Source organism: Orcinus orca, chromosome 18 (assembly GCF_937001465.1).
Source record: "Orcinus orca chromosome 18, mOrcOrc1.1, whole genome shotgun sequence".
Classification (NCBI taxonomy): Eukaryota; Metazoa; Chordata; class Mammalia; order Artiodactyla; family Delphinidae; genus Orcinus; species Orcinus orca.
The window spans coordinates 779438-806427 of NC_064576.1; the positions used below are offsets into that span (position 1 = coordinate 779438).

Consider the following 26990-nt stretch of genomic DNA (forward strand, 5'->3'; position numbering starts at 1 on the left):
AAGGAGGAAGAGCAGAGACAGAACGGGAGAGACGGAGTGAGGAGCGAGCGGAGCACCAAGGGGGCAGGAGACACAGCGAGCTCATGCTGGGGTGAGACACACACGGCGGCAACAGGCTGCTTTCCAGTGACTCAGAAAGCAGCTTCTTGGGAACACGGCTCAGCTGGCGGAGGGATCCAGAGGTCCAGGGGGAGGCCCAGGAGAGCAGGAGGGGGAGACGGGCGGGTGATGGCCCTGCGTCGGCATCGTAGCTTTAGGTAAGCGGCCCCTTGGTTTGTTTTCTGAGCTCCACGTAGAGCATGCCCAGTACGCATGCTCGCCAAACCCAGCAAGGTATAAGGACCGGGATTTGTCCGTCTTTTTGTTTGTTTGTTTGTTTGAGGTCAACTTAAAAGTATTTTATAAATTGGGAAAAAAAGAAAAAACCCTCCAATATTTGGACCAATGAAAAGACCTCTAGACAAGACGGGCTTTCAGAATCGGGAAGGGAGTCCTCTAGCGACCCGCCTGGAACCTCAGGGCTGGCCTCCTGTGCTGTCTGGGCCTATTTCCCCCATATTCACTGCTCAGGAGTCCAGGCAAGCTCTTAGAGACCTCCATCGGGTGTTCTGAACCCGCCTGTGCACTAGAAACGCCCAGAGGGAAGCGGATGCCTCGCACTCTGGCAAGGGGAGCAATGCCCTCGGGGACCCCACGGGAAAAGGCAGGAAAGGGAGGAGCTGGACCAGAAAAGCAAAGGACAGTCCCAGCTCCTGGCAGGCGGGCCTCTGTCAGAAGAGCTCACCTCCACCTCTGCAAAGAAAAGGCCCTGAAAACAGAGCCCTGGCTGCACGAATGACAGACCCGCCAGCGTCAGGGAAAGAGAGCGACTCAGCGGCAGACGCGTGCCTGGTGACCCACGCGAGAGGCAGATGCCCCTCCCGAGACCGTCCACACGGATGAGCACGGCACGGATGGATGACAGACAGCCATGGGCGCGACCCGCCCAGAAGCCCGCCGGCCGGCCGGGGCCGGGCACCTTTACCTTTCTGACCTTTGAGGGCAGCAAAGCTCTGCAGGGTGAAGCGCTTTTTGGAAAGCGCAGAGCTTTCTGAAGTAGAGCTAGTGACCGCGTCATCTGCGGGGAAGAGAGGGCAGTGCAGAGGGCGCCGGGCGGCCCCAGAGGGCAGGCGGTCACGCCCGGGCCCCCTGCCCAGGCCCCTGTGCTCTGTGCAGGCGGCCGGGCCCCGCGCTCTCCGTGAACCTTCCCTGTGCCCACCGGGGGCTGTGAGGCCCTGACACGCCTGCCGCGGACCCCCGATGCAGCTCCCGGCACTTCCGGGCTTGGCCCCAACACTCACCTCTGCCCTTCTCGGGGGGCCTCGGCAGTGGCGCGGGGCCCACGTATCCCTCCAGGGTCAGCGGGTCCGTTTTTCTTTCTTCCAACTTTCTGACGTCTTTTGTGTTCCCTTTAGAGGGACTAAGGACATCAGACACATGGAAAAAGAAAGAGAATGTTGTGGCCTGGTTGGCGTTCAAAGGTCTGTGAGGAGGAGGGTGGAGACCTCCCTGAGCTCCTACCCAGGCCTCGGGCTGCGTGTCTCCCGCCGCAGGGCCACGGCCACGGCCACTCATGTCCAGACTCTGGGCGGAGCCAAGTAGGAACAAAACCCACCTCCCTGACTATTAAGTAGGAGGCGGTTTTGTTGTTGTTTTCTTTCCCCTGGGGGGACCCTTTCTCCTTTAAAGCTATTGTTCTGTGGTTTATTTATTTAGACCATTAATCATTATTAGAGCATCATTATTATTTCAACCATGAATAATTAGACGTGGCTTACATAAGAAACAGTAAACAAGTAAGTGAATGAATAAAATAACAAAGGAAAAATAAGGGCAGAAAAGGTACGATGAGGCCAGCGTGAAATGTGACCCTGCGTCTGTCTGCGAGCCATGGGCCTCGGCCTCGGCTCTGAGCCTCCCGTGCCCGGGGTCCCTGCCCACCTGGGACACTACCGTCACTGCAGTGCTGGCGCTGGACTGCTCTCTGGAACAGCCGCCCGCCGCGCACTGATCGTGATGGGAAATACCGCCCGGATGGAAAACGGTCAGAGATGCTGCGGACGGGCCTTGGGCTGGGGCTAGGGCTAGAGGCACACGCCTTGGCGCTGACCTGCTGGGACTGACCCAGCAGCATGCGACCCCAGGGACGCTCTCCAGAGCGACCCCGAGGACCAGGAGGCTCGGTGACAAGGCCGCGGAGACCCAGCGGCACGGGCTGGCTCCCACTGGTGACACCCCCGACGCGCGGCCGGGCCTCACCTGGTGCCGGCGGGCGCGGGCAGGGGCAGGCTGTGGGACTGCTCCAGGGCTCGGTGCTGGCTGGCCTCTGCGGGGACAAGAGCCCAGCGTGGCTCAGGAACGCGAGTCCAGCACCTTCCCCTCCAGGTGCTACCGCGGTGCCTCAGACGGCTAAGGATCCCGAGGAGGCTTTGCGGGACATAAACGGGCCCCCGGGGGACAGCCCAGAGGCCGCGCCCTCACCTCTGCACGCCTGCAGCTGGCTCGTCAGCACCTTCCGGATCTCGCTCACCCAGGCGGCCTTGATTTCAGGAGTTGGTGCCTGTGCCGCCAAAGCAGACCGGAAGGTGAGTGCGTGTGTTCCCGAGGGACGCGTCAGGGTCTCACTCTGCAGGCGCCCGGGCCCCTCAGAATCGGGGCTGACGGCGCCACGCTCGCGATGCGGGGCGGCATCCCCGCGGGCACCGGTGCACGGACCCCACGCCAGCACCCTGCACGGCCTCTGACTCTGACTCAGTGGGAGCCCCTGCAACGTGGCCTGCCCCGAGAGTGTTTCTCTGGGATGCGGCCCTGACGTCTCCCTAGCTGACAAGGACGACGGGCGTCTGACATCCCGCAAGTGGACCAGAAGCTGGACCAGCGCGGCCGGGCTGCTGCCCCACCTCCACTCTGCCTGGGGCCCGAGGGCAGTGCAGGCGGGCGGCTGGGCCCTGAGGACCCTGGGCTTGTGCAAAGCCGGGGCGCCGGCCGAGCCCCTGGCCGCTCCCGCTGTAGCTCTGTGGGGCCCTCGGCCGGCCGCGCTAGCCTGGGTGTTGTGAGCTGTGAAGAGTGCAGGTCACCGGGGCCTCCACGCTGCGGTGCTGCGACACCCCCAGGGCCCCCAGGCCCAGACCGCCAAGGGCGTCAGAACGGTCAAGGGCAACTGGCGAGGCACCTCCCAGTGCCGGATCGCCCTCTCGGGCTGGGGTCTCTCCCGGGCTCATGGGCGAACTTACACTCCACCACCTCCCGCCATCACCGGCGAGCGAGGAGGACACGCTCCCTGCAGGCGCCTGGTCGTGCGCGGCAGCGAGGATGCCTGGCCCAGGCGGGCCGGGACCCCCTGCTGTCCAGGGACCAGGAGCCCACTTCCTGGCAGGGCACCTGGGGCACCCCTGCCCCGCGGCGTCCCTGTGCCTTGTCCCGGGCTCAGCTTAGTGACTGACGGCCCAGGGCAGCCCCAAACGAATGGCGGGGCCCTGGCCTCCGGGGAATAGAGCTTTCCGAAGATTCCAGACAGCAGCTCTCAGCAGAAGACGCTCACCGGCGGTCCTGACGGAGCTGGGCAGAGCCCGCAGCCTGGCCCGAGAGCGCGGGGCCTACCTGGACGATGTACACCTCCTCTCTGGCGTTGTACCAGATCTCGAATTTCTTCGTGTCCCCTTTCACGTTCTCCGTTATGCCGACGGCCGTCATCTGTGAGGGCGGGGCGGGCGGTAGGCGTCCGGGCAAGGGCACCCCCTGCTCCAGAAGGTGGGTGTCGCGGCCCAGCGGGGGCCCCAGGGTCTCCGCGGGGCGGCCTCACTCACGTTCAGGGACTGCTTGAAGCTGTAGGACGGGGCCTTCTCGTAGCCCTCGCCGTTCTCCTCCCGCTTCTTACAGAAGAGCACGGCCTTCTCGTGCAGGAACAGGTGGCGCTGCATGGGCTTGAACCTGGCCAGGTCCTTCACCTTGGTGTGGCCCTTCTTGTGGTCCGTCCAGACGCTGAAGGAGCCCTGCATCAGCAGCTTCCCCAGGTCGCTCAGGTTCCCCTAAAGGCGGCGGCGTGGGGTGCAGTTAGCGCCCAGAGCACGTGCGGCCGAGGATCCCGTCTGGGAGGCCGGGCTGCACCCCGCGGGGTCCAACGGCCCGACACCCGGGAGAGGCAAGTCTGTGGTGTGCTGGAAAGGTCGGGGGTCGCAGGGGGTCTGCGGGGATGAACAGGGGAGCCCAGGGGTGTCTAGAGCAGTGGGCTGCTCTGTGTGACGCTACCGTGCGGGACACAGGTCATCGGTTTGTCCAAACCCCCAGAGTGACCCTGCCGTGGGCCGTGGACTCTGGGCGACACGCCAGTGGAGGCCGTCGGCTGGGACAAATGCCTGACTCCACGGGGCGGGCCAGACGGGGGTGGCTGGGTGGGAAACCCCTGCGCGTTCCCCTCAGTTTTGCTGTGAACCCGCTACTGCTCCAGAAAGAAAGTCTATTAATGAAAAAACAGAGGCGAGTGCTGAGTGGATTTACAGAGAGGACAGGAACCGTGCGCGGCCTACGCGGGCGCAGAGGGCCAGGAGGCGGGGTCTCAAGGTCGCGCCCACACGGGCGTCACCGAGAACAAAACGGGTTCAGGGAAAGGCCGGGAGGGAGGTGTTTTCGGAGCCGCCTCTGCGCTGAGGTGCGGCCACGGGGTGAAGCGCCCTGGCTTCCGCACAGGCTGGTGAGCCGCGTGCAGGGCGGCCGCGGCCCAGCCAGAACCGGGTCTGACGGCGTGCTGGGGGGTGCGCGAGTAGGGCCCGCGCTGGCACCGCCGCCGGCTCGTGGGCTCCCCCTGCAGGACAGGGTCGGGGCCTCACCTCATAGCCCGTGATGGCGATCAGGTGCATGGAGTCGTTCACAGCCTTGAGGATGCCCAGGATGGAGCTCAGGGCCTCCTGCAGGTCCTCGGCCCCCTCGCAGCTCTTGCTGTATTTCAGCATCTCCTGGGGGAGGTTCCACGCCCGTCTGGACACTGAACCCCGCCACTCCACCGAGAGCGGCTGGGATGCCCGTGCTCTGCCCCACAGGTGAAGGCCCTGGGCAGCCCCGGGCACCGACCTTCGGGACCCGTGTGCAGTCGTCGCCGGTGGGGACAACACCCCACACGCACTCAGACACTCACGCCCTCCCCCCGCCGGGGGGCCTGCCCGAGCCCCTGGCCCCAGAGCGCCTCAGGAAGCCACCTTCCCGGCCGCTGCGGGCCTACACCCCAGCCCTCGCAGCTGCAGATCGGGCTTGTCCCTGAGCTGGGCAAGGGCAGGCCCCTCGCAGCGCCTGGCCTGGGCGAGCACCCAGCCCCACCCCCGCTGCAGCTCCCGTCTCCCCGCTTCTAAGCCATTATTCCTTCCGTCCAGATCTGAACCCCGGAAGAACATCTGTTACAGCTCTTCACACCCATTCTCAGGTCTCGGGGATCTGCTCTGCTGGGCCCCCAAGACAGCAGGACACAGGCAGCCTCGCATGTGCCCTGTGGGGCAGGGTCTGCCCGCCTGCTGCCCCCTGTGTCCCTGATGCCCGACAATGGGCAGCGCACAACAGGCCCTCCACAAAGGCGTGTGAAGAGCCAGGGCCTCGCAGAGACGGGAAGAAGGTGCCCAGAGACCACGGGGTTCAGGGACGGGTCGGGGCGGCCGCCACTAAATGGTGTGCGGCTGGCGGGGGGGCCAGGCGGGGAGGGGGCTCCGGGGGACGCCCGGCCAGGTGTGGCCGCCCGGCCTCTCACCTTGAGCAGCAGCTGGTACTTGGTGATCCTCTGGACTGGCTTCAGCAGGTAGGAGTCGAGGCTCAGCTTGTGGTCCAGCTTCTTCTGGCATTCCTGCAACCACCAGAACCTCTGCCTTAGACGGCTGACGCTCTTCCTTGTCTGAGAGTCAAGCAGTAAAGGAACGTCCCCGCTCAAGGGAGCCAGGAGACACACCTGGAAGAACGGGCAGTCGGAGCACTGTCTCCACAGGCTCTCGGAGCGCGGCTTGTTCTGGCAGTACTTCTCGTAGACCTGGAACTGCTCCATCTGCAGCGGGACAGGGGCCGAGTCGCAGGGCGCCTCTGCGCTCACGGGGACCTCAGCGCCCGGAGGTGGGCTGACCCCGCCGCTGAGTCACGCCCCTCCGCGCCAGGACGCACGGCACCTCCGGGACCAGCCTGGACTCCCCCGGAATCCGGGTCACGTCTGCATCTCAGACGCCACGGCTGTCATTGGCGGGCAGCCAGGTAACAGCCCCCCAGAAGTTCAGTTCTCAGGGCTGCCCTAGTCCGGGTACTTCTTTTATAAAAGATTAGGTCCATACGGCTGGCTTTGGCCTCAGAGATAACAGACTGAAAAGAAATGCAGGACCAGCACCGACTCTGTAAAGAAAGGCTCCCCAGGGCTCAGCTACACCGTGGTGCTCACGCTTGCGTGCGCATCCGACGGCCAGCGGGCTGGAGAAAACAGTGGCTGCCGCCTCCACCCGCGCTCCGGGTTCCGCAGGCCAGGGGCGGCCTGAGAGCCTGCACCGCTCACGGGTCCCCCGAGCCACGGCGCGGTGCTCCCCCAGCCCCGATTCTCAGAGAGCACAGGGAGGCGCTCCCCAAGGCCAGGCCGAGCGGGGCACAAACATGGCCCCTTCTTTCCTCCCTCTGCCCCTCGATGCCAATTCCTGACAGGGAGCCTCGGCCTGTGGCTTGCGTTGTGAAGGCGACCTTTTCACTACTGGGAGGAAGGAAGTGCGCCCCCTGCTGCTGAGTCAGCAGTTCACCGGGATCCATGCAGCCGGGTCGAGGGAGACAGCATCCCGCATCCCGCATCCCGCATCCTGCATCCCGCATCCCCTCCCGCTCCCAGAGCCTCGCCACAAACCCCCACGCTAGCGATTGTCCCGCCGGAAGGAGAGCGCGTCTACAACTTCAGAGCACGAGTGACGTGCAGGGTCAGCTGGTGAGCGCGGGAGTCCTGATCGGCAAGGCCAGCACGAAACCAACCCCAGCAGGAAGGAGCGTCGGCTACCCGTACGCTTGCAAATCCAAACCTAGACGCTGTGTAATCCTGGCATCTCTCAGAGCTGATGCTTTACAGTCTCTCTTGTTTTTGGACTAATTTGGCTTCAGACAAAACTGTATTCTTCTGGCCCTACCACAAAGCGTCTCAGCTAAACTGGAAACATTTGTACTTGTGATTCCGGTTGGTTAGACGGGGACTGTGACAGAACTTAAAGCCATTATGACCGCGAGGAGTAACTGTAAGAGGTAAGACATGGCGAAGTATGCATTTGAGAATCACCTACCCTTTCTAGAAAGCACCTTCCAACCAGCTCTGGGCAGTCTATGTAGTTCTCCAGCTCCCTCAGGAATATTCTAGACAAAGAAAGTTTGCAATAGGTCACATGAACAACACCAGCACAAGACGGCATCCGTCACAAACCATCAGACGTCATTTTCTGGACAGCACTCATCCTGACTCTGGACGGCCGCGGAGGCTGTGGGAGCAAGGAGGCGCCTCCTGATTTCAGGGCCTGAAGCCACGCCTGTCCCTCCTGGGGTCCCGACTGCACCAGACTCTCAGGTTCATGCAGCTGTGACCCCGTGGGGATGCTGTGTTTCTGGTGTTGCGCTCACACAGAAGTTGGGAGACGCTCCATCAGCACAAACATGGATGAAGAGTCCACAGCAGCAGACGGGAGCATCTCGAGGCCCTCACAGCCCGTGTGCTCTGCGGGTTTCCTGCAGACGTCAGGGATCTTGGCTCTGCCCCCGGGACCCTCCTCCACGAAGCACTGCCCCTGAGCCTGCGGGCTGAGTTTTCCTCTAGGTTCCTGACTCGCATCTGTCCACTGGGTAAATCCCTCCAGGGCCCCAGAACCGAGGCCGGGCCGAGACCCTAGGCCGGGGCGAGGATGCTGAGGGAGCAGGGGGACCAGGCCACCTGCTCACTCTAATCCCCAAGGGAAGCCTCCGGCTGCAGCTCAGGTGAGACCTGACACCTCCTTTATAAGCGGCAGGTGACAGAGGCTGAGGACAGAGGGTGAAAGTGAGTGGCCAGACAGAAGCCCCAGTGTCTCCTGGAGTCCAGCGGAGGGGAGGGCCGGGCAGCACAGGAGGGGCTCGTGCACAGCGGCCTTTCCTCAGGACCACAGGCTCGTGCTGCCAATCTGCTTCTCTCTGCTAGACGGATCTTCCCCGAGAGCCCCCAAAACTGCTGAGGGTGAGCGGGCCCAGGAGGACCACGCACCCTTTCCCCACAGCCACAGAGAGGCCACGGGTGCTCCCACGAGGGGAGGGCGGGCAGGAAGGAACTTGCGGTGTTGCCGTCCTTTCGAGACGGGCTGGGCAAGGGGCCTCACCAAGGGGTGTGGCTTCGGTGTCACCCAGAAGGGCCGAGTGCGTACACCTGGGGGGCCAGCTCCCGCTTCCTCCCTCTGTGGGCGGCCCCTTGTAACTCACCGCCGCCCAGGGAGCTACCCTGGGCACGCCCTACCGAACCCGCTGCCCGTCCGCTTATCCCTCTTGAGAGGGAGGGAGGAATCTTCTCCCCCAGCAAAGCATAACCTGAGGCCCGTGGGCGACCTGAGGGAGGGCCTGACCTGTTATGAAAGTGGTAAATTTCTTCCATGTTTCCAAACAGAACATCCTTCTTGTTCTGAAGTCCCGTCGAGATGAGATGTGTCATTAAAGGGTTGTCCATCTCAGCAGCGTAGCCCTGCGGAGAGGGGAGGGGTCAGCGGGGAAGCCCGGGCCCATCAGCCCCGCGTAAGCCTGGTCTCCACGTGGCCGCCAAGTGGGGAAGTGACGCTGTCTCAGGCTTCAGAAATCGAATCCACCTCAAATTCATTCACTGACCATCTAAGGTGACTCTCCGGACCAGCACCAGAAATACGAGTGAATTAGAAGCGGCACCAATTATCTTTTTGGGAGGGAGGGTGGCTCCATCCTCCTCCCTTTGAACCTTTTTAAATTCAGTAAATTCAGGTACACCTTCCATGAAGAGGACAAGTCCTGTGGGTTATCTCTGTGTCCGCACCCGTGACCACTGCCCACACCCCACGACAGAACAGTCCCGCACCCAGAAGCCCTGCTGCTGCCCCCAGGCAACAGCCCCCCACCCCGGGAGGGTCAGGCACGGCTGCCCTCTCCGGCCGCAAACACGGCCCAGTGCCAGTGCACCTGCAGCCAGCGCCCCGTCCTGGGGACGGACAGGCGAGTGGCCTCCAGCCCTGGGCTGTCGGCAGAGCCGTGTCGTGGCCACGAGACCACACGGCGCGGCGGCGCCGGCGCCTCACCTCCAGGATGCACAGCAGCTCCTCCACGTAGACCCGCTCCGTGTCCAGAAGCTCGTTCATCACGTGCCTGCGGATGGGCGCCGGCTTTCATGCAGGGGCAGCTTCCCAACCGTCCCCCGAGGCACCCTGGGCTCCCAGTGCCCGAGGCCCCGCCAGCCGCCCGCAGGCAGCGGCTCTGCAGCGACCCTCTGGGGATCGTCTACGTGCCGTCAGGTTAGGGCTCCCAGGAGGGCCTGGCTTGCAAACCGGCCACTCAGACCTCGCCTTACGGACCAGGACCACCTTCTAACTGCCTATGACCAAGCTTCCTGTTTTCACGCACAGAAAACGGAGCCAAGGGTGGGGATCGTGGAGCAGGCGGCAGCCGGCACGTCAGCTGGCCCTGGCGCCGTTCAAAGTGCCCGTGCTCCGCACAGGGTGGGACAGGTCGCGGGAGAGGAAGGCTCGGGTTCCCTCTCCACCGCGGGCTGGAGGGCGGCGTGAGCTTGGCGGGGAGGACGTCCCCGTGGGAGGCTGGGCAGTGTGGGGTGTGAGCAGGGTTTCAGAGTGGGCGCAGGAGGGCGCCGAGTGCAGGCTGCCTTCGTGGAGCTATGGACGATCCAGCTCGGCTGGCAGGCAGGGGCCCTGCGGGAGAGCGACCGCCAGCCTGGGAAGCACGTGGGCAGTGCCTTCCTGCCCAGCCCAGAGTTTGGAGCCCAGCAGTGCGTCCGTGCAGGGACAGACACTCTCCCGGCATCTGGGTGGGGCTGGAGCATGCGGGGCGCCCAGGGCGGGCGTGGGGCAAGCAGAGCCTCCGCAGGGTTGCGGTGGGGAGAGACCAAGAAAGAGAAGTGACGCCCGGCACCAGCACGTGGAGCGGAGGGTCGGAAAGGCTCGTGGGTGGCAGGAGGGGCCCGTCCCGAGGAGACAGGGCCGGCGGGGGTGGGTCCGAGGCTGGCCCTGCGAGAGTGGCCTGGGGCTGCATCCACTAGCCGGGTGCCCTGGGCTCAGGGAGGGACAACACGGGCCTCTGGTCCCACCGCCTCTGGCTCCTTTACGTACAGACCCTCCCCAGGGGCTGAGCTCCGGTGGGTCACGCTTGTCCTCAGACCTGCTGGGGGGAAAGGCAGGCCACTCACCTCCGCAGGACGGCCAGGCTCTCCTCGTCCCCGGTGGAGCGGCCGCGGCCCTGCCGGCCCTCGCTCACTTCACTCTGGGGAGAAAGGGGGGCCCACATCGCGCTTTCAGAGACGAGAAGGTGCAGCCGGACGCCCTGCTTCCATAACCCAACCTCCTGCCGGTCGAGGCCCCGCAGGCAGGATGGGGCGGCCCGGAGGGAGGGATGGGGCAGGAGCAGAGGATGCCCCCCAGGTGCGCTGGCCTGTGTGCACAGAGGAGTGCCGGGGGGTCCGGGGGCAGGGAGGGGACCGGGCGGCGGGGACGGGCACTCACCCTGGCCCTCCTGTAGGGCCCCCTCCGGAGCACGCTGCCCTCAGAACTGTGGATCTCAGAGCCTCTCCGGATGCCTGGGTTGGAAAGAAGTGGACAGGAGTGGGACCTCGCACCCTACTGCCTGGAGGTGAAAAGCTTATCCAGGACCGTCGGTGTGCTCTTGAGTGTGTCTTTTTAACTTTTGGAGGAAAAGCTGTGAGCAGCCCAAAGCACAGTCAGGTACAGAGCAAGGAAACGGGGCTCCGGGCGCGTGGGGCGCCCACCGTCCACCACTTCCCAGTGCGGCCCGGCTCCCAGGTGACGGGGGAGAACTCGGCGCCTGGAGGCCTCCGAATGGGCCCTGCGCGCCGGGCTCAGGGTCTCTCAGCGCCGACGGCCCACACCAGCCACAGCTGTAGAAAGCAGCGGGAGCCCTGCTGGCGCTGGGGCAGCGCGTCTGCCGACAGGAGGTGATGGGAGGGGCCTTAGGAAAGGCCTCGCGTCCAGCTGTGCCTTCCAGAAGCGCTGCACTGGGGAACCAGGAGGCTTCGGGGTGGAGGGCCGAGCTGCGCGAGGGGAAGACCATCCCGGCTATGGCGCCAAGGACAGACGGGCGGGATGAGCCCAGGAAAGGCCCCGACAGTCAGGCGGTCCCCGTCCAGCCACAGCAACGGGGAGTGGCACGGATGTGAGCACAGGAATGAGCAGGCCGAGGGCCGATGACACTTTATCATTTACGCAATGGGCTGGGGGGAAGGAGGGCCTTGCCCAGGGGGAGGGGCGACCGCCCGTACCCGGGGAGGGGCAGGGCGATTTCGCGGGCGCCTCTGGCCGGGGGGCCACCGGCTGCACGGGCCGCGTCTGCTTGGCGGCCAGCTTCTTGAGGCTCGCCTGTCTCCGGTGAAACATCTCCTCCACACTCTCCTGCTTCCGGAAGACCTTCTGCACGTGCTCCTGCAGGGAAGGGGGTGACGGGCTCATCAGGACACCTCCCGAGAGCTGCCGTGATGCACGTGGCCCCCGCGCTGCCCTTGGCAGGCGGGGGGCACCGAGGGGGGAGGGGCCCCGGGCCTGGAGCCCGGCGAGCGGCCGGCGGTGTGGCGCAGACAGCGGCCGAGTGAGGAGTCCGGTTTCGTCTCACTGTCGGCACCGAGCAAGGGCCCTCCCCGCAGGCGGGGACCCCGTAGGGGCGTGGGGGGCCCGGGAGCGACATCCGGCCTGAAAGGCACCATCTGCTCTCCTCCCCCCGATCGCCCGGTGTCTCTGGGCATCATCAGAGTAACCCGTCGTCGAACAGGTGAGAGGCTGTCTCCTCACCAGCAGGTCTCGGGTAAGGATGGGTTCGTAGTCCTGGTAGATTTTACTGAGCTCCTGGATCTTGTTTTCCGCACGCGTCTCCAGAAACTTCTCGACCTCCTGGAGGGCCGCCTCGGCGCCGTCCTGGGCCTGGCACTTGTCCACCGGCTGCGAGGCCAGCAGGTAGATGCCCTCGTCACACCACTTCATGGACTGGAGGGGGACAAGGCACCTTGGAAGCTGTCCTGGCGTCTCCCGTGGCCCGCTGACCGCTGTGCTTTGGGACCACCTGCAGGACGTAGCGTCCCTGTCCTGCCCCTACGTCCAGAGGGCTCCCCTGGGGGACGCAGGCCTGAAACCAAGTGAATCGCCCGGGACGGGACGCACCCACGCTGAGGACCAAGTGCAGGGAACTGGCTGGACAGTCAGCCTCTGGGTTTCTTAAAGAAACGGCCAGTTGTGGCAGGCGAGTCCTATAAACGCTTCCGTGTCGGGACGGGACCTTCTGGGCCACAGGAAAGGGCCGTTTTTCACCGGTGCCTGGGGCCCAGCCCACGGCAGGAGCGTCCCCGCGGGACGGCGGGGCGTGGGGTGTGTGCACCGGGCTGGGGGGCCTACCGCCTCGAGGAGGCCGTGCAGATCCAGCGCCCTGCCCAGCAGCCCTCTCCTCCGCCCGACGTCAGCTGCAAACTGGTCACACAGCTGGCGGAGCTCGTGGCACTTGGGGCGGATGGAGTCCACGGCGTAGTGCTTCAGCTCGATGAGCCGCTCACCCTCCAGGGCCAGGGTGCAGGCCCGCTGCGTGACCGCCTGTGGAGCCGCCAGAGACCGGCTCAGCCTGGTTCTTGGGGCAAAGGGGCACCACTTCCTGCCAGGGGTCGGCAGGGGTGGGCGTGGGGGTCAGCGGGGGTGGGATGGGGGTCAGTGAGGTGGGACGGGGGTCAGTGGGCTGGGACGGGGGTCAGTGAGGTGGGACGGGGGTCAGTGGGCTGGGACGGGGGTCAGTGAGGTGGGACGGGGGTCAGTGGGCTGGGACGAGGGTCAGCGGGGGTGGGACGGGGGTCAGTGGGCTGGGACGGGGGTCAGTGGGCTGGGACGGGGGTCAGCGAGGTGGGACGGGGGTCAGTGGGCTGGGACGGGGGTCAGTGAGGTGGGATGGGGGTCACTGAGGGTGAGACGGGGGTCAGTGGGGGTGAGTGGGCCAGGTAGCCGCCCCTCCCCCTGCCCACGGGGCTCAGGGCAGGGACGGGAGCCTCTGCGGGGACGGTGACACTGAGCACAGCGTCCCCAGGCCGCCGCGCGCCTGCCGCCCACGTCCCTTCTTACACTGGACTTCTCCTCAAAGCTGGCGAGGTCCTTCAGGAGGTGCTGCACATGCGCCAGGCTGTTCCCCACGTCGGTGAAGGTCGCGATCTTCTGGGCCAACACGTCCAAGGCGGCTTTGACCTGCGACGGAGTGGGGGTGAGAGACCAGGCAGGGAGAGCAGTGAGAAGAGCCACGGCCGAGAAGGAGGGGGGATATGCCGCGGAAACGGGGCGCGCAGGGAGGGGCGGGGCCCGGAGCCCTCTCAGAAGCAGAGCCAGAGGGAAACTTCCTCAATTTGAGAAGCAGCCTCTGCAGCGGCCCCACTGCCGACGCCACAGGCGCAATGACGGCGAGACGCCTTCCCCGTGAGACTGGGGGCAGGGCAGGGACGCCCGCCCTCACTACCGTTACGCGAGTGGTGGAAGCTCTCTCCGGGCAACGGGGCAAACAATTTAAAAAATAAACAAATAAAGACATACAGATCAAACAGGAAGAAATCAAGCCATTTCTGTTTGCACGTCACCTGATCGTCTATGTGGAGAAACCCCGAAACGCTACCAAACGACTCCCAGATTGAGTTCAGCAAGGTTTCAAGAGACGAGATAAATATACAAAAACCCAGCTGTACTTCCATAGATAGCAATGAGCACATGGACGCCGAAATTAAAAATACAACACCATCTACAATTGCTTAAGAAACGGAATATGTACACGTAAATCAAACAAAACACGTACTGAACTCGTGCAAACCACACAGCACTGGTGAAAGAAATCTAAGAAAATCTAAATAAATGGACCGACGTGCGCGTTCACTGAGTGGAGGACTCGGCACAGTGAAGGCGCTGATTCTCCCCAGATTGAGGTACAGGTTCAACACCGTTCCTGACAGAGCCCAGCAGGATTTCCTCGTAGGCAAATCTTGTCTCGTAGACGAGATTATTTTAAATTTACACGGAAAGGCAAAGGAACCAGAACAGCTAAAACCACCGTGATGGAGAAGGATGAAGGGCGCGGGACAGAGTTTCTACGACCTCCGCCTGCAATGGTTTACTCATCGCTCACATCGTCCAAGCCCAGCCCGCGGCCCCGCGGGGCTCCGCGTGGCTGACGAGCCAGTTCTCACCGCGCGCTGTCAGCGGCCTTCCGCAGCCGCAGTGCCGGGCGCCCACCCGCAGGCCCCCCGAGCCCCAGCCTCTCACCTCTCGGAAGTCCTGCTCGAAGTGCCGGAGCTGCAGGCACTGCTCCAGTTTTCGCTGATGCTTTGCCCAAAACTCATCGAAGGCGGCCTCGGTTTCACTCAGCTGGGCCAGGAGCCTGCGAGAGGGGACGGCAGCCATGCGGGGCCCCTGCAGCGCCAAGCGGGCGGGGCGCTCGGTCTGCCCTCCACACGCGAGGGGGCACGTCGGAGGGCTCGGGGGGCCGGGGTCTGTCTCCCCCCAGGGCCCTGCCCTTGCCCTCGACGCCCTGGGTCTCTCGGAGCCGCCTGGGGCGGGTGGTTGTGCTGAGTGTGTTGTTTTAAAAGGTGCAGACGTGGCCGTTTGGGCCTGTCATTCGCAACCTCAGCTCAGGGGACGAGGAAGCGGTGAGCTGCCTCTGCGCCTGCAGGTCACGCGCTGCCGCCCTGACCCCGCCGGCCCCGGCCTCACCTCTGCACGGTGCTCTGACTGTCCAGCTGGTCCTGGTTCGGGCTCTGCTCCGGGCCCCGGGCCAGCGGCTCCCGGATGCTCTCCAGGACGCTCCGCCCCTCGTCCAGCGCCAGCCTCATGTCCTCCTGTGGGAAGAGCGCGCCGCCCATCACCCCAGGCCGCTGGGCCCTGGACTTGGCCCCCGGCGGTGGGCTCCATGGCGCCCGGCCCCGCAGGGGAGTGTGAAGGTGACGACAATCAGGTGGGCACACGGTGGCCTCCGCCTGTCCCCCAGACCCTCTGCTGACCGCCCAGCAGTGCTGGGGAGGCGCTCCCACCGTGAACGGGGAAGGGCTAGGCTTACGGGTCTCCCAGGCAGTGGGACCGGACAGGGTAACAGGAAACCAGACCCCCGGTGTCTGTTCCCGCGGCCCGCCGCCGGGGGCCGGACGGGGTGAGGGCTGTCTTGGCGGGGTAGGGGGCGGCCCCCAAGCACCAGCAGTGGGTCACGGCCGCCACTAACTCAAAGCCCGAATTGCGCGGCGGCCTCGGGGGCACAGTCCCGATCGCGTTGACCAGGAAGCCGGTTGTGTGCCGCGACCACTTGGTCAGGCTCAGGCGTCCGAGTCCGCCCCCCTCTCCCGGGGTGCCGGGGATGCTGTCTCGTTGCCCTGATCAGCAGGGCCCGGCAGCAGGACGGCAGGGCCAACCAGAGACGTTGCTTGGAAGGGAGGTTCAGCTTCCCTGCAGGGCAGCCAGCTCGGGAGCCCCCCAGACGCCCCTCCCTGCACCACCCCGCCTGCGCACGCACCTTGGCCCTGTCCTTCTTCTCCGTGTGGGCACAGAGCACGGAGCTCGTGGACTGTACGTCGTTGGGCAGCTCCGTCTCGGCCAGCTCGGTCCCGAAGGCCTGCAGCATCTGAGCCGTCTGCTTAACCAGGAGGGCGAAGCTCTCTATCGCCTGGTGGGGAGGAAAGCACCCTCACGGAGCTGCTGACGCGCTGCGGCTCCCGCGCCTGGAAGCTTGGCCGCAGGCCAGCCCGTCTCCCCGCCTGCGCCTCGGCCTCGGCTCCTTCACAAACACGGGCTCTGCACCTCCTCGGAGGGCGAGTGCCGAGAACCCAGCTCGTGTTTTCCTTCTTTCTTCTCTGTCCTGAGCCCAGGAAAGCCAGTCCCGACTCATGACTCGCGATCCTCCTTCAGACTAACTTCCACGGAGACCACCTGCTCATTCTTGGGGAGGATGACTAACGTCCACTGAGACCACCTGCTCATCCTCGGGGAGAACACCCGGGTAGACGGGAAGAGGTCTTTGGAACAGGCAGCACCTTAAGGCAAAAGCAGCTCTGCTGGATTGACTATGGTTACGGAGGACGCAGGGGACTCACTGTGCGGTGGCAGAGCCACCTGGAGTGGCAGTAATCCAGGGTCCCGCCCAGGTCCTCGGTCAGCTGGGACTTGTCAATGTAGCTGTGTAATTCCGGGACGGAGCTCAGCATTATGACCTGGGGAGGATGAGAGCCGCCCGTAAGCAGAGCGCCCCGCACACGCAGGCGGAGGGGCCGAGGCAGGCGTGGACGGAAGGCGTCTCCCGGCTCCTCCACGGAGGGCAGGGCGCGGCGCCCCCTGGGCCTCGGCTCTCCCATCCGTGAGACGAGTGTACGATGACCGGTCTCACCAGACGACCGCTGCTGGGGTCGAGCAAAGCCCTGGATGGAGCCGGGCACGCTGCCGACACCGGGCATCTGATGGGTGAGGGGGCCCTCGTGCTAACGGAGCCGCACGGACCCCAAAGCCGCGGGTCTGTCCGCATTCCTGCTGAGACCGGGAGGCTGCGCGGGGGCGGGGTAGCTGCCCAGCACGGCACAGCTGCCTTTGGGGAGAACAGGTGGCCCCGGAGGCTCTTCCACACGGATGAGTTTTACTTCCTATCTTGCTCTTGTCCTTTGGAGGTCATTCCATCCATGAGCCTGGATAAAAATACAGCCTTTGCTTTGCAAGCTGTCAGTTCCTGCTGCCGAGGTCCTGGGAGGCTCAGCCCACGCGCCACTTGACACCACCTCGTGTTTTATTAAACTCTGAGCTCGCTGGGGGCCGAGGGGACACCTGACACGTCCCAGGTCAACTGTATCCCGACGTGGGAGGTCAGGGTGCCACTGAGACCCGGAGGACCACCTGCCTCGCCGTCGGGGGCCCACGTGAGGCCCCCCGACTGAGGCATAACTTTCACTTAAGAACAGGCTACAATGTCAGTTCTCAGCGGAGGTATCTGGTCTCTCTTTGCCGTCCGGCAAGGCCGTTCCCCCAGGTCAGCCTGATTCACGCCAACAGGACCAGGGACGGGTCGGTCCACTATCCAAGGACCTAACGCTCTTCCTCCATGACTTCTACCTGCTTCGCGTCTACTGAACCACGACAGAAGAGGCGAGAACACACCGCCCCTCTGGACGTTTTCTACTTAGCACCGAGGTCAGCACAGGCACCAGCACTGACGTGGACACACTGTAGCAGCAGCCTTCCCGAGATGATGCTTCTCTAATGCTAAAGAATGATCCAAAATGGACCAGGGAACAGGAGATGCTGGCGACGAATTCTGTGAAACCGTGTTTCGAGAACTCACGGGCTCAGCCCCACGGGGCCACATGCAGGGCAACCACCGCACTTAGGGTGGGACCCCAGCCTTGTTTCCTCTGACCCGGGGTCTCTTGTTAGCGAGGGTCACTCGCCAAATATGGGCAAATGTCACTGCCTCACAGGGTCCCTGAGACGTTGGTGCCCAGGAGATGGCTTGGCAGAGGGAGGGCCGGGCTGCGGCCTGGGGAGCACAGACCCCTGCCCGCAGCGTCAGAAACCAAGGCTTTTGATGCTACAAAAACGGGTGCACCCCCTTCCCCTCAAACCCTGGAGCCTGAGGTCTAGGGCCGCTGAGTGTGGCCTGCACACCTGGCCCCGGCCGGCAAAGCACCCTCTGTCCTGAGCACGGAGAGCAGGGGACAACCTCGGGGACGGTGACCCACACCGGGATTCTCAGATTCCAAGAGAAACCTGGCTGGTCTTGTTGGAGAGGTTCTAAGGTGCTGGGGGTGGGCTCTGTCCTCTTGGTAACAGGCGCGTTGCCGGGCAACCCCTCCAACTGGGTTGCTCTGGGTACCTGGCTCAACGTGGGCCGGCCTCCCTGGGGGGACGCAGGCTTCCTGGGTGCACAGTTTCTAAGGGATCCCAGCAACCTCTGCCTTGAAAGGGGCTGCCCTGTGCTGGCCGGAGTGAGAAGGCAACACAGGGGTCCCTCTGCAGCTGGGGGTCGCTCACACCCACTTCCCTGGCCCCCTCGCCCCCATGCCCAGGTGGAGCCGGGCCGCTCCTCACAGGAGGTGAGCACTTACCGGTACCTTCATCTTAAAGTCATCTCTGTTGAACCTGAAGGCGAGGTCAGAGAGCGTCCTTTGGAAAAATCCCGTTGGGCGCAGGACAAGGACAAGCTGGAGGTTTGCTGGGAAGGATGCCTGCAGGGGACAGAGGGCTGCGGCTCTGTCTGCGGGCAGCACGGCTGCCAGCCGGGTCCCCACGCCCGCAGCAGCCCTCGGTCCCAACGGGGAGGACCAGCCCACCAGAGCGGGCGTTTCCAACACGCCAACGTCAGACTAAAGTGGAAATGGTTACAGACACTGCACTGTTAGAGCATCACCATTTCTTACAAAAAAGCACAAAAGTCACACTGCTTGGTACAGCTGTGCTATGCTGCTTCTCAACTTCAAGGGCAAAAGCTCTGACCTTCTGGGGAGCCTGTAATAACCTATCATGGAAGAGAACGTAAAGAAGAAGGTATATATTTATGTATAATTGAATCCCTTTGCCGTACATCTGGAACTAACACAACGTTGTGAATCAACTATATTTCAATAAAAATTTTAAAAATAAAATAAAATAAAAAATAAACTGTAAAAAAACGAGCTTTGACCCCTTGTTAAGGCTGAGCTGGTGCCCCCAGATGCTCATTTTGAAGCCCACGTCCCCGGTGGCTCAGAATGTCTTTAGGGTCTTCACAGAGTGACCGAGTTAAGATGAGGTCATCAGGGCAGGCCCATGACCGGACATGACTGTGTCCTTATAAATACAAAGGGGACATTTGGGCACAGAGACCCACGGGGACCCATGTGAGGATGGATGTAGAGACAGGGGCTACCATGGCTGAGGGTGTCCAGAGGCCACCAGACGCTGGGGGAGCACGGAGAGACACCCCTCCACAGCCTCCACAGCCGCAGAGGGACCAACCTGCCGACACCGTGATCTCAGACTTCTGCCTGCAGACTCGGGGGACAGGAGATTCCTGTCGTTTGAGCCCCTCTGTGGTCTATGGTATCTGTTATGACGGCCCCAGGAAACTAAGACACTTGTGCAATAAAGACAAAGCCACACACAGACACACACACACACACACACACACACGCACGCATCACCTAAAACAGAGCTAAAGATAAGCTTACACCCAGGCGCACACCCGTAGATATGGTCACGTGAGCAGATTCGCACATTCACGTAAGCTCTGCGTACGAGGTGCCTGACCTTGGACAGGTTAACCTCTGTGCCTCGGTCTCCCCATGTGCAAATGGGGATAACAAAGCACCTTCCTCAGCGCACGGTCCTGGAGGCCGAGCTCTCTGCCGCCCAGGCAGTGTTCAGAGCCCTGCTCCTGACTGAAGCTGAGACACGGCCATTGCCTGCCCAGGGCCCTGGGGCCGCACCCGGTGGCCTCGGTCTGAGAACCCGTCCCTCAAGTGAGAGGAAAAGGAGGAGAAAGAGAGGCCGCTGGGACTGGGCGCTCAGGCTCAGGGCTCCCCGGCCAGGCGGGGCGGGCAGGGTCACTCCTGCCGGCGGCCCTGACCTGACGCTGCCCAGCTGCTCCCCACAGAAGCGCTGGGACCCTCTCGAGATGTCAGCTGACCACGACAGCCCCCGCCCAGAACACCCACACAAGTCCCCGCCTGGCCGCGAACAAGCCCAGAGTCCCCCTCCCCCACCCCGCGGCTCCCCGACCCCCCGACATGGTTCCACGGCCTCCCCAGCCTCCGCACCTGGACACCTGCCCGGCGCCTTGGTGGGTCAGGGAGGCCCCGGGAGCCCGGCCCCGCGTCGGAGGATTCCGCTATCCCGTCCCCGAACCGGACACAGCGAGGCCGTGGCCCCGCGGCCCCAGGGCCCGCCCTCCCACCGCGTCGGGGCGGCCACCCTGAACCCCAGCAGCGAGCGCTCAGCCTCCGTGTCTGCCCAGGAGCCCCGCGCCATCGTCCTCTGTCTCCAAACACAACCCACATCTTCGGGCTGGATCTCGCCATCCCGTTCCCGTGGCCGACGCACACCTGCCCCCTGGCTCCCTCCCGCCCTCCCGCCCAGGCCACCACGCGCCTGATCTCCAGCCACCCTCCCCAGGCCACGGCGGGGTCCTGGCCCTTCACGGAGCCCGACCCCAATCCCCTCTACTGATCGTCACCCCGTGAGTCAACCACAGCCCCCCAGACGTCCGCTCAGGTGTGCTCTGCCCCAGCGCGCGGCCACCTGGAAGCTGAGCTTTCCCGCACCTCAACCCCACCTCCCGGCCTCTCTGCACACCAGCACATGGCGCTGGTCACCACTGTGACTCCACACCCTGTCCAGCCTGGCCGCACCTGCCCTACACCTGCCGCCTCTCCATCGCCCGCCGCCCGTCCCGCCTGCACCCCTCCCCCCTGCGTCCCTCCGTCACCAGCCGCCCCTCCCCCCTGCACCCCTCCCCCCTGCAGCCCCTGCACGCCTGCCCCACAGTCCCTAACGTGTCCGGGTGTCGCCGTCACAGCCCTGGAGGGCAGGACTGCGTGTCCCCCATGCCAGCACCCGAGCAGGTGCCTGCTGAGTGTTGTGGACAGAGACGAGAAGGTGGGCAGCCTGACGGGGGGCTCTGGGTCCCCATCAGCAAGAGGGCCGTGTAGCCCCCCCACCAGGCGTGAGACCAGCGTCCACTACCTCAGGAAAACCGCCTTCAGCGTCTCTTTCTGGAGGCGACACCGAGTCACACTTCTCTAGCCTTCAGCCCGGTTCTATTGCCCTGATTCGCACCTCACAGCTGCTGTGGTCTGAGCTTACAAGGTAACACGAGCCCTTGTCCTTCACTGAGGTCCACTCAGGGCAGGTGGCCAGGAAACCCAGGGTGGGGGACTTGCCCACCCCATCCCGGGAGGAGGGGCACCAGCCGTGCTCACCGTCCCGTCAACGTGGAGAAGACTGTCCCCTTCTTGCCCTCTGCTTCAGTTTTTCCGTGTCTCTAAATGATTGAGTCTTTATATTGAAGAGAGTAACTGTGAGATCCCAGCCCAGTGGGAACACTTCAATGAGACACACACAACTATAAATTAAATCATAATTTATAGCTGCAAATTAATTTTCTCCCCCTTGGAGTCAAACATCTGTATGAAAAGCTCTGGGAAATTCCAAAACAAAAACTTTATTTTAAAAATACAGTAACTATGGGATTTCCCTGGTGGCACAGTGGTTAAGAATCTGCCCGCCGATGCAGGGGACACAGGTTCGAGCCCTGGTCCGGGAAGATCCCACATGCCGCGGAGCAACTAAGCCCATGTGCCACAACTACTGAGTCTGCGCTCTAGAGCCCATGCACTGCAACAACTCAGCCCACATGCTGCAAATACTGAAGCCCACGTGCCTAGAGCCCGTGCTCTGCAACAAGAGAAGCCACCAGAATGAGAAGTCCGCACGCCGCAACGAAGAGTAGCCCCCGCTCGCCGCAACGAGAGAAAGCCCGCGCGCAGCAACGAAGACCCAACGCGGCCAAAAATAAATAAATAAATAAAAATAGAGTAACTATATGGAAGATTTGGGATGAAGGCTATAAGATAACATCTTTTTGTAACTTACTCAGTAATCAAGTGATTACAATAGTTTCTATGTAACCTGAAAGTAACAGTGTTTCTTTTCTGAGGCTGACATTCATTGGCTGAGGAACAGAGAGGTGGTGCGAGGACCATTAAAATGTAATCTGGAGGCAGAGAAGGAGGCTGGTTTCTGAACTAATATCCTAAGAGCCTTAGACACTGCAAAGACATCACCTACATTTACAAAACAGCTAAACGCAGCGGAACGCAGCAGCAGCTCTGTGGAACCCCAGTGCCTCAGGGAACGGGGTTTGAAAACACTCCCCAAGCGCATGTGCATGTTACTTTCTTAAGTTTTGCTCGAAGTCACATCTACCCAGCCTGACTATACACTTGATTTCAAACAGAGCAGCCAAACCCTGACCAATAACATTTGTCTGACAGCAGTCAAAAAACACGAGTTTGTGTGATGAATATAGACTTGAAACTTGGTGTCTCAGTGCCAACACATGAAAACCCTAGGGTCTGAATCAGAGAGGCTGACGTGAGAAGAGGCCGCCCCTCGCTCCCAGGGTGGCTCCCACGCAGGTTGTGTGTGAGCACTGAGGATGGGGCCGTCTAAGACCCCCCCACCTCCTGGTGGACGGAGTGGAGACCGCCATAAACACCGCTATGGAAAAGACATTGAAGAACTCGGTGGGAAGGGCATCTCTTTGGTCAGAGGACGATCATGAGACCAAATGCTCCCCACGTCAGGGGAGCTGTCCTCCCCCAGGACATTCTGTGTGGACCTGCACCGCCCACCGGCCTGGACTCGGACCCCCAGCCACTGACCCCATCCATAGGCGGCCTCGGCCCTTGAAGCCCAGTCTCCACCGGCAGCGCAGGTGAGTCTAAGGGAAGCTGCCTGAAGGCCTCTCCACGCACAGCCCAGGGCTGGAGGCGCCCTGTCCCCTCCACAGAGCAGCTCTGCTGAGCTACTTATCTTAGAAGTCACAGCTCTTCAAGAGTCAACGCTGGCCTCCCAAGGGGCCAGTCCATGCATTGTCCTCAGCCAGAGCGGTGCTATGACCCGACCCCCTCGGTGACCTGTGTTCCACCCCCTGCGCCCCAGGCCCCTCGGAAGGAGCCATGCCCTGGCCCCCCGCCTTCCCGTCTGTTCCGAGGGGCGGATCACCACCCCTCTGCCCAGACAAGGCCTTCTTCCCCTCCCAGCTCTCGGCAGGGTCACCTCAGCCGGGAAGCCCTCCTGGAGCTTGCTCTGCTCCCGCCTTCCCTGTGCTAGAGGTGCTCGCAAGCTGCGCTTAGACCTCTAGTAACTGGCGCACGGTAGGAAGTCACCAGCGTTGTTTAGGACGATATTATTTTGCTACATTTGGAATATTTACCGATGACCTAAAAATCCTGGTGCTTCAGATACTTCAGTTGGTACCTTTTCTGCACACAGAAGGCATAGGCTTGACAAGCAAAAAGTGGAGCTCTGCCCCACACAGACTAGAAACAGCTCTCACTGTGATTTCCTGCAAGGTGTGCTCTAGGGTATGGACTCAGCTGAGTCGGGCTGGCCCCAAACGCAGATCAGCGCCCTCTGCTGCCACGTCCCCAGCTGCCCCCCAACCCCTCCACGAACTCCTGTAGTTTAGAAAAAGGGGGTTCAATTTTAAATGAATCCCAGAAGAGTATACACGGTATTTTATGAAAGATACATCCATCCGAGGACGGTCCAAACCTTGATCCAACTGTTGGGCAAAGAGCAATGTTCGAGCTCTCAGCTTTGGGTCTCCTCCGTGGGTTGTGACCGTGAACTGTGACAGGCAGACACGCACATCAAACTGACACCCGGTGAGCTGTCGCGGGCTCTGCTCTTGATGGGGACACGGCAAGTCTGATTTTAGCGACACTGGACTTTGGACCCTCCAGTGCCTTATTTTTCTATTCCAAGCTGAGGTAAAGGCATCCAAAAAAAGGGAAAAGAACACCCCGAAGTACAGAAATCTCAGCTCACGAGACAGCACACATGGCGGCTTAAAATAGCCCCAAATTTCAGCGCATTATGTAAGCGCCCAGGCTCACTCGGGCGGCGTGGTGGAATCGTTCAGGCTGGGCCGGTGCCAACAGATGTCCCGTCCTCAAGGGCTCTGGCCCAGCTGAAGCCAGCTGGTCTTCCCCCCAAGCTCCCCTGGATGAAAGCAAAGGCCAGCGAGGCTGGCGGTCCAGGTCCACAGCGGGGAATGGCGTCGTGGGCCAGCTCTGTCCCCTCCTGCTCCCCTGCACGGGGACAAGGTGCCAGCTGTGTCCCCACCACAGAGCCAGGGTGCAGCGCGGACCCCGCGCCTAGCTCAGAGGCACACAGACCAGGAGCGGCAAGTCCCGGCCCCCTGCCACCTCCCTGCCCGTCTCCGGTGCCCTGTGTGTGTGTCCGGCATCTGGTCACGATGTCAGCCACCTGCACTCCACTAGTCTACACATTTCCTGCTATGCTCCCCTGTCCCCAGCACTTCCCACCGTGCCAGGCACACATTATGGTCTCAATAAATGTGTTGAATATATAAATAGAACTTTTGGCATTAATACGATCAGTGAATTCTTGTAACAAAAACCACTGGAGTTCAAAGAGAATTTATGACCATTCTGCTGAAAAGTGCTAACTTCTGGGCAGTTCCAAGGCAGTATTGGGGAACCCTAAGGCTTACAGGAGAAAAATTTATATTTTTATTGTATAAGAATCAGTGCAAACACGAAAACTCTAACTTTTTTTTTGTTTTTTTTTTGCGGTACGCGGGCCTCTCACTGTTGTGGCCTCTCCCGTTGTGGAGCACAGGCTCCGGACGCGCAGGCTCAGCGGCCATGGCTCACGGGCCCAGCCGCTCCGCGGCATGTGGGATCTTCCCGGACCGGGGCACGAACCCGCGTCCCCTGCATCGGCAGGCGGACTCTCAACCACTGCGCCACCAGGGAAGCCCCTAACTTTTCAGTTATGATTTTCACAAAGTTTTGAAGATGAGCCAGCTCTCTTCAGAAATTCATCTCATTATAAACTGGATGAAGGGACTTCCCTGGTGGTGCAGTGGTTAAGAATCCGCCGGCCAATTCAAGGGGCATGGGTTCAAGCCCTGGTCCGGGAAAATCCCGTATACTGTGGAGTAACTAAGCCCGCGCACCACAACTACTGAGCCCACGAGCCACAACTACTGAAGCCCGCGCTCCTAGAGCCCGTGCTCCGCAACAAGAGAAGCCACCGCAATGAGAAGCCCGCGCACCGCATCGAAGAGTAGCCCCCGCTCACCGCAACTAGAGAAAGCCCGCGCACAGCAGTGAAGCCCAATGCAGCCACAAAAAAACCAACCAACCAACCAACCAACCAAACAACTGGATGAAGAGTAAAGCTGTGTTTACGCTCGGCCACGGGAGAGCCTGACCCTACACAGGCTACCCGGGGCCACTGGCGATCTCGATGACTACTCAGGTTTTAAAACTAATGTATCTGTTTCTTAGAGAACAATACTGCATTCGGAGAATCTCTTATTGTCTGACCAGGAGTCGCTGACCAGCTTGAGAGAGATTCACAGCGCTCCTGTCTCGCCCGGGCCCGGTGGGTGCCGGCCACACGAAGGCGGATGGGGCTGGCCGTGGCCTCGAGGGCCCATGGCGTGCAGACAGAGAAGGAGGGTATCCTCCCGGGAAGGGAGGCCAGGCAGGGACTGAGTGCAGCCCTGCTCCAGGGTTGGGGGGGGCGCTAGGGGCGGGTAAGGAGGGATGGGTGGCAGCCACCCTGGCTCTGGGTGAGGGCCCCCCAGGGTGTGGCGTGTGGCAAGGCCTGGACCCCACGGGGATGCCCGTGACCATCACGGCAAAGCGCCTGACTCAGACGCCCGTGCACACCACGACGTGCCCGAGCGGTGGTTCAAACCACTGATAGACAAACGCAAAAGAACTGGGCAGATTACTGGACTCGAAAATGTTATTATAACAGTGTTACCTTTTAAAACAGCAACACACTTGACTGGAAGCTTCTTGGCCGCCAGCTCAGGACTAATTTACTGAGTTATTGATTCAAGAAAAATGTGTTGTTAAGTCCTTTGTGCATCTGACCCAAGTGGCTTTTACAATTTAATCCTTAATTTGGGCTGTCAGGTGACGTCACGCGCAAATTTATTTTAAAATTTAAAATAATGAAACGGACGTGCTGGCTGTGAACTGGGGGTGGTACATCAAGGTCCTCTGTGAGCTTCTAAGGACTTAAAAACAAAGGAAAGCTGACGATGAAACGTTTATATACTACGTGAATACGCTGCTTGTGAAACATCCTCAAGCGTTTTGATTTGTTGCAGACAAACGGTGACGTAGAGAGTGCGTGCCTGGTGGGGACGGGAAGCAGGGGCAGGGCGGTGAGGGAGTCGCTCTGTCAGGACGAAGCGGGGACCGGGCAGCCCCAGGACGGGTTTGCACAGGACCCTGTCGGTCGTGAGCGTCGGGGCAGATACTGGGCCTGAAGCGTTGTTCAGAGGAAGTAACGAGGCAGCCAGGAGGAGGGATCAGTTCTCCCGCCACATCCAGACCCCAGCACAGCAACAGCCCCTCAGAGGCCAGAACAAGACCCAGAGCAAGAGCCTGGGGGACCGTCCCCCCACCGGGGGTCGGTCGGGGTCACTCTGCCTGCAGAGCAGCAAACTTCCCGGTCCTCTGGCTGTGGGGAGGCAGGGGTGGGTGAAACTCAGCCGGGGAGAAGCGCTCCGCACCCAGCTCGGGAGCCGGGCCAAGCCGCCGCCGCAAGTAAGACTGGGGGCCTTCTGCTGACTTCAGCTATTCCCGCGGCTAAAAACAGCACAGCAGCAGCGCAGACCAGCGGCTCTTCCGCCTGCAGTCTGCGGACCAGGAGGGTCTCCACGTGGCCATGAGGGCCACCAAGGACGGCTACTAGTCTGCCTTAGTCTAAGACTAAAGAAGAAACAGCCCGTTGAGAAGGAGAAGGTCACATAGGAAAAGCTATTCAATGTAATCCCCAAACTTGTAGCCTGAAGGTTTCCCTCGAGAATGACGGCACGGTGTGTCCTGAGCCTCTCACATACTCAGCGTCAGAGACAAACCAGCTGGGGAGATGGTTGTCAAGTTATAACACAGCCCCCGAGAGTGGTAACCCACTTGAGAACACACAGGCATGCACACACACGTGCACAGACATGCACAC

At 62.0% G+C, this 26990-nt stretch overlaps 1 protein-coding gene across 12 annotated transcripts in view; it reads right to left on the reverse strand.

Annotated features, from left to right (window-relative positions):
- The window catches only part of MCF2L (MCF.2 cell line derived transforming sequence like), a 124106-nt gene that overhangs the window by 6362 nt on the left and 90754 nt on the right, over nt 1–26990 (reverse strand). For 8 of the 12 annotated variants that reach the window (XM_049701269.1, XM_049701267.1, XM_049701266.1 and 5 more), the window contains 23 exons: nt 18323–18442; nt 16328–16444; nt 15751–15900; nt 14961–15085; nt 14514–14628; nt 13335–13454; nt 12627–12818; nt 12030–12221; nt 11507–11666; nt 10734–10807; nt 10421–10494; nt 9303–9369; nt 8607–8722; nt 7311–7380; nt 5966–6058; nt 5771–5863; nt 4866–4991; nt 3846–4067; nt 3640–3732; nt 2521–2599; nt 2299–2365; nt 1341–1459; nt 1025–1117 (listed from right to left, as the gene is read on the reverse strand). In XM_049701269.1, the coding sequence (XP_049557226.1) occupies nt 1025–1117; nt 1341–1459; nt 2299–2365; nt 2521–2599; nt 3640–3732; nt 3846–4067; nt 4866–4991; nt 5771–5863; nt 5966–6058; nt 7311–7380; nt 8607–8722; nt 9303–9369; nt 10421–10494; nt 10734–10807; nt 11507–11666; nt 12030–12221; nt 12627–12818; nt 13335–13454; nt 14514–14628; nt 14961–15085; nt 15751–15900; nt 16328–16444; nt 18323–18442 (2677 nt within the window). The remainder of the gene's footprint in view (nt 1–1024; nt 1118–1340; nt 1460–2298; nt 2366–2520; nt 2600–3639; nt 3733–3845; nt 4068–4865; nt 4992–5770; nt 5864–5965; nt 6059–7310; nt 7381–8606; nt 8723–9302; nt 9370–10420; nt 10495–10733; nt 10808–11506; nt 11667–12029; nt 12222–12626; nt 12819–13334; nt 13455–14513; nt 14629–14960; nt 15086–15750; nt 15901–16327; nt 16445–18322; nt 18443–26990) is intronic. The other 4 variants (XM_033435010.2, XM_049701268.1, XM_049701270.1 and 1 more) reach the window with 1 other exon arrangement.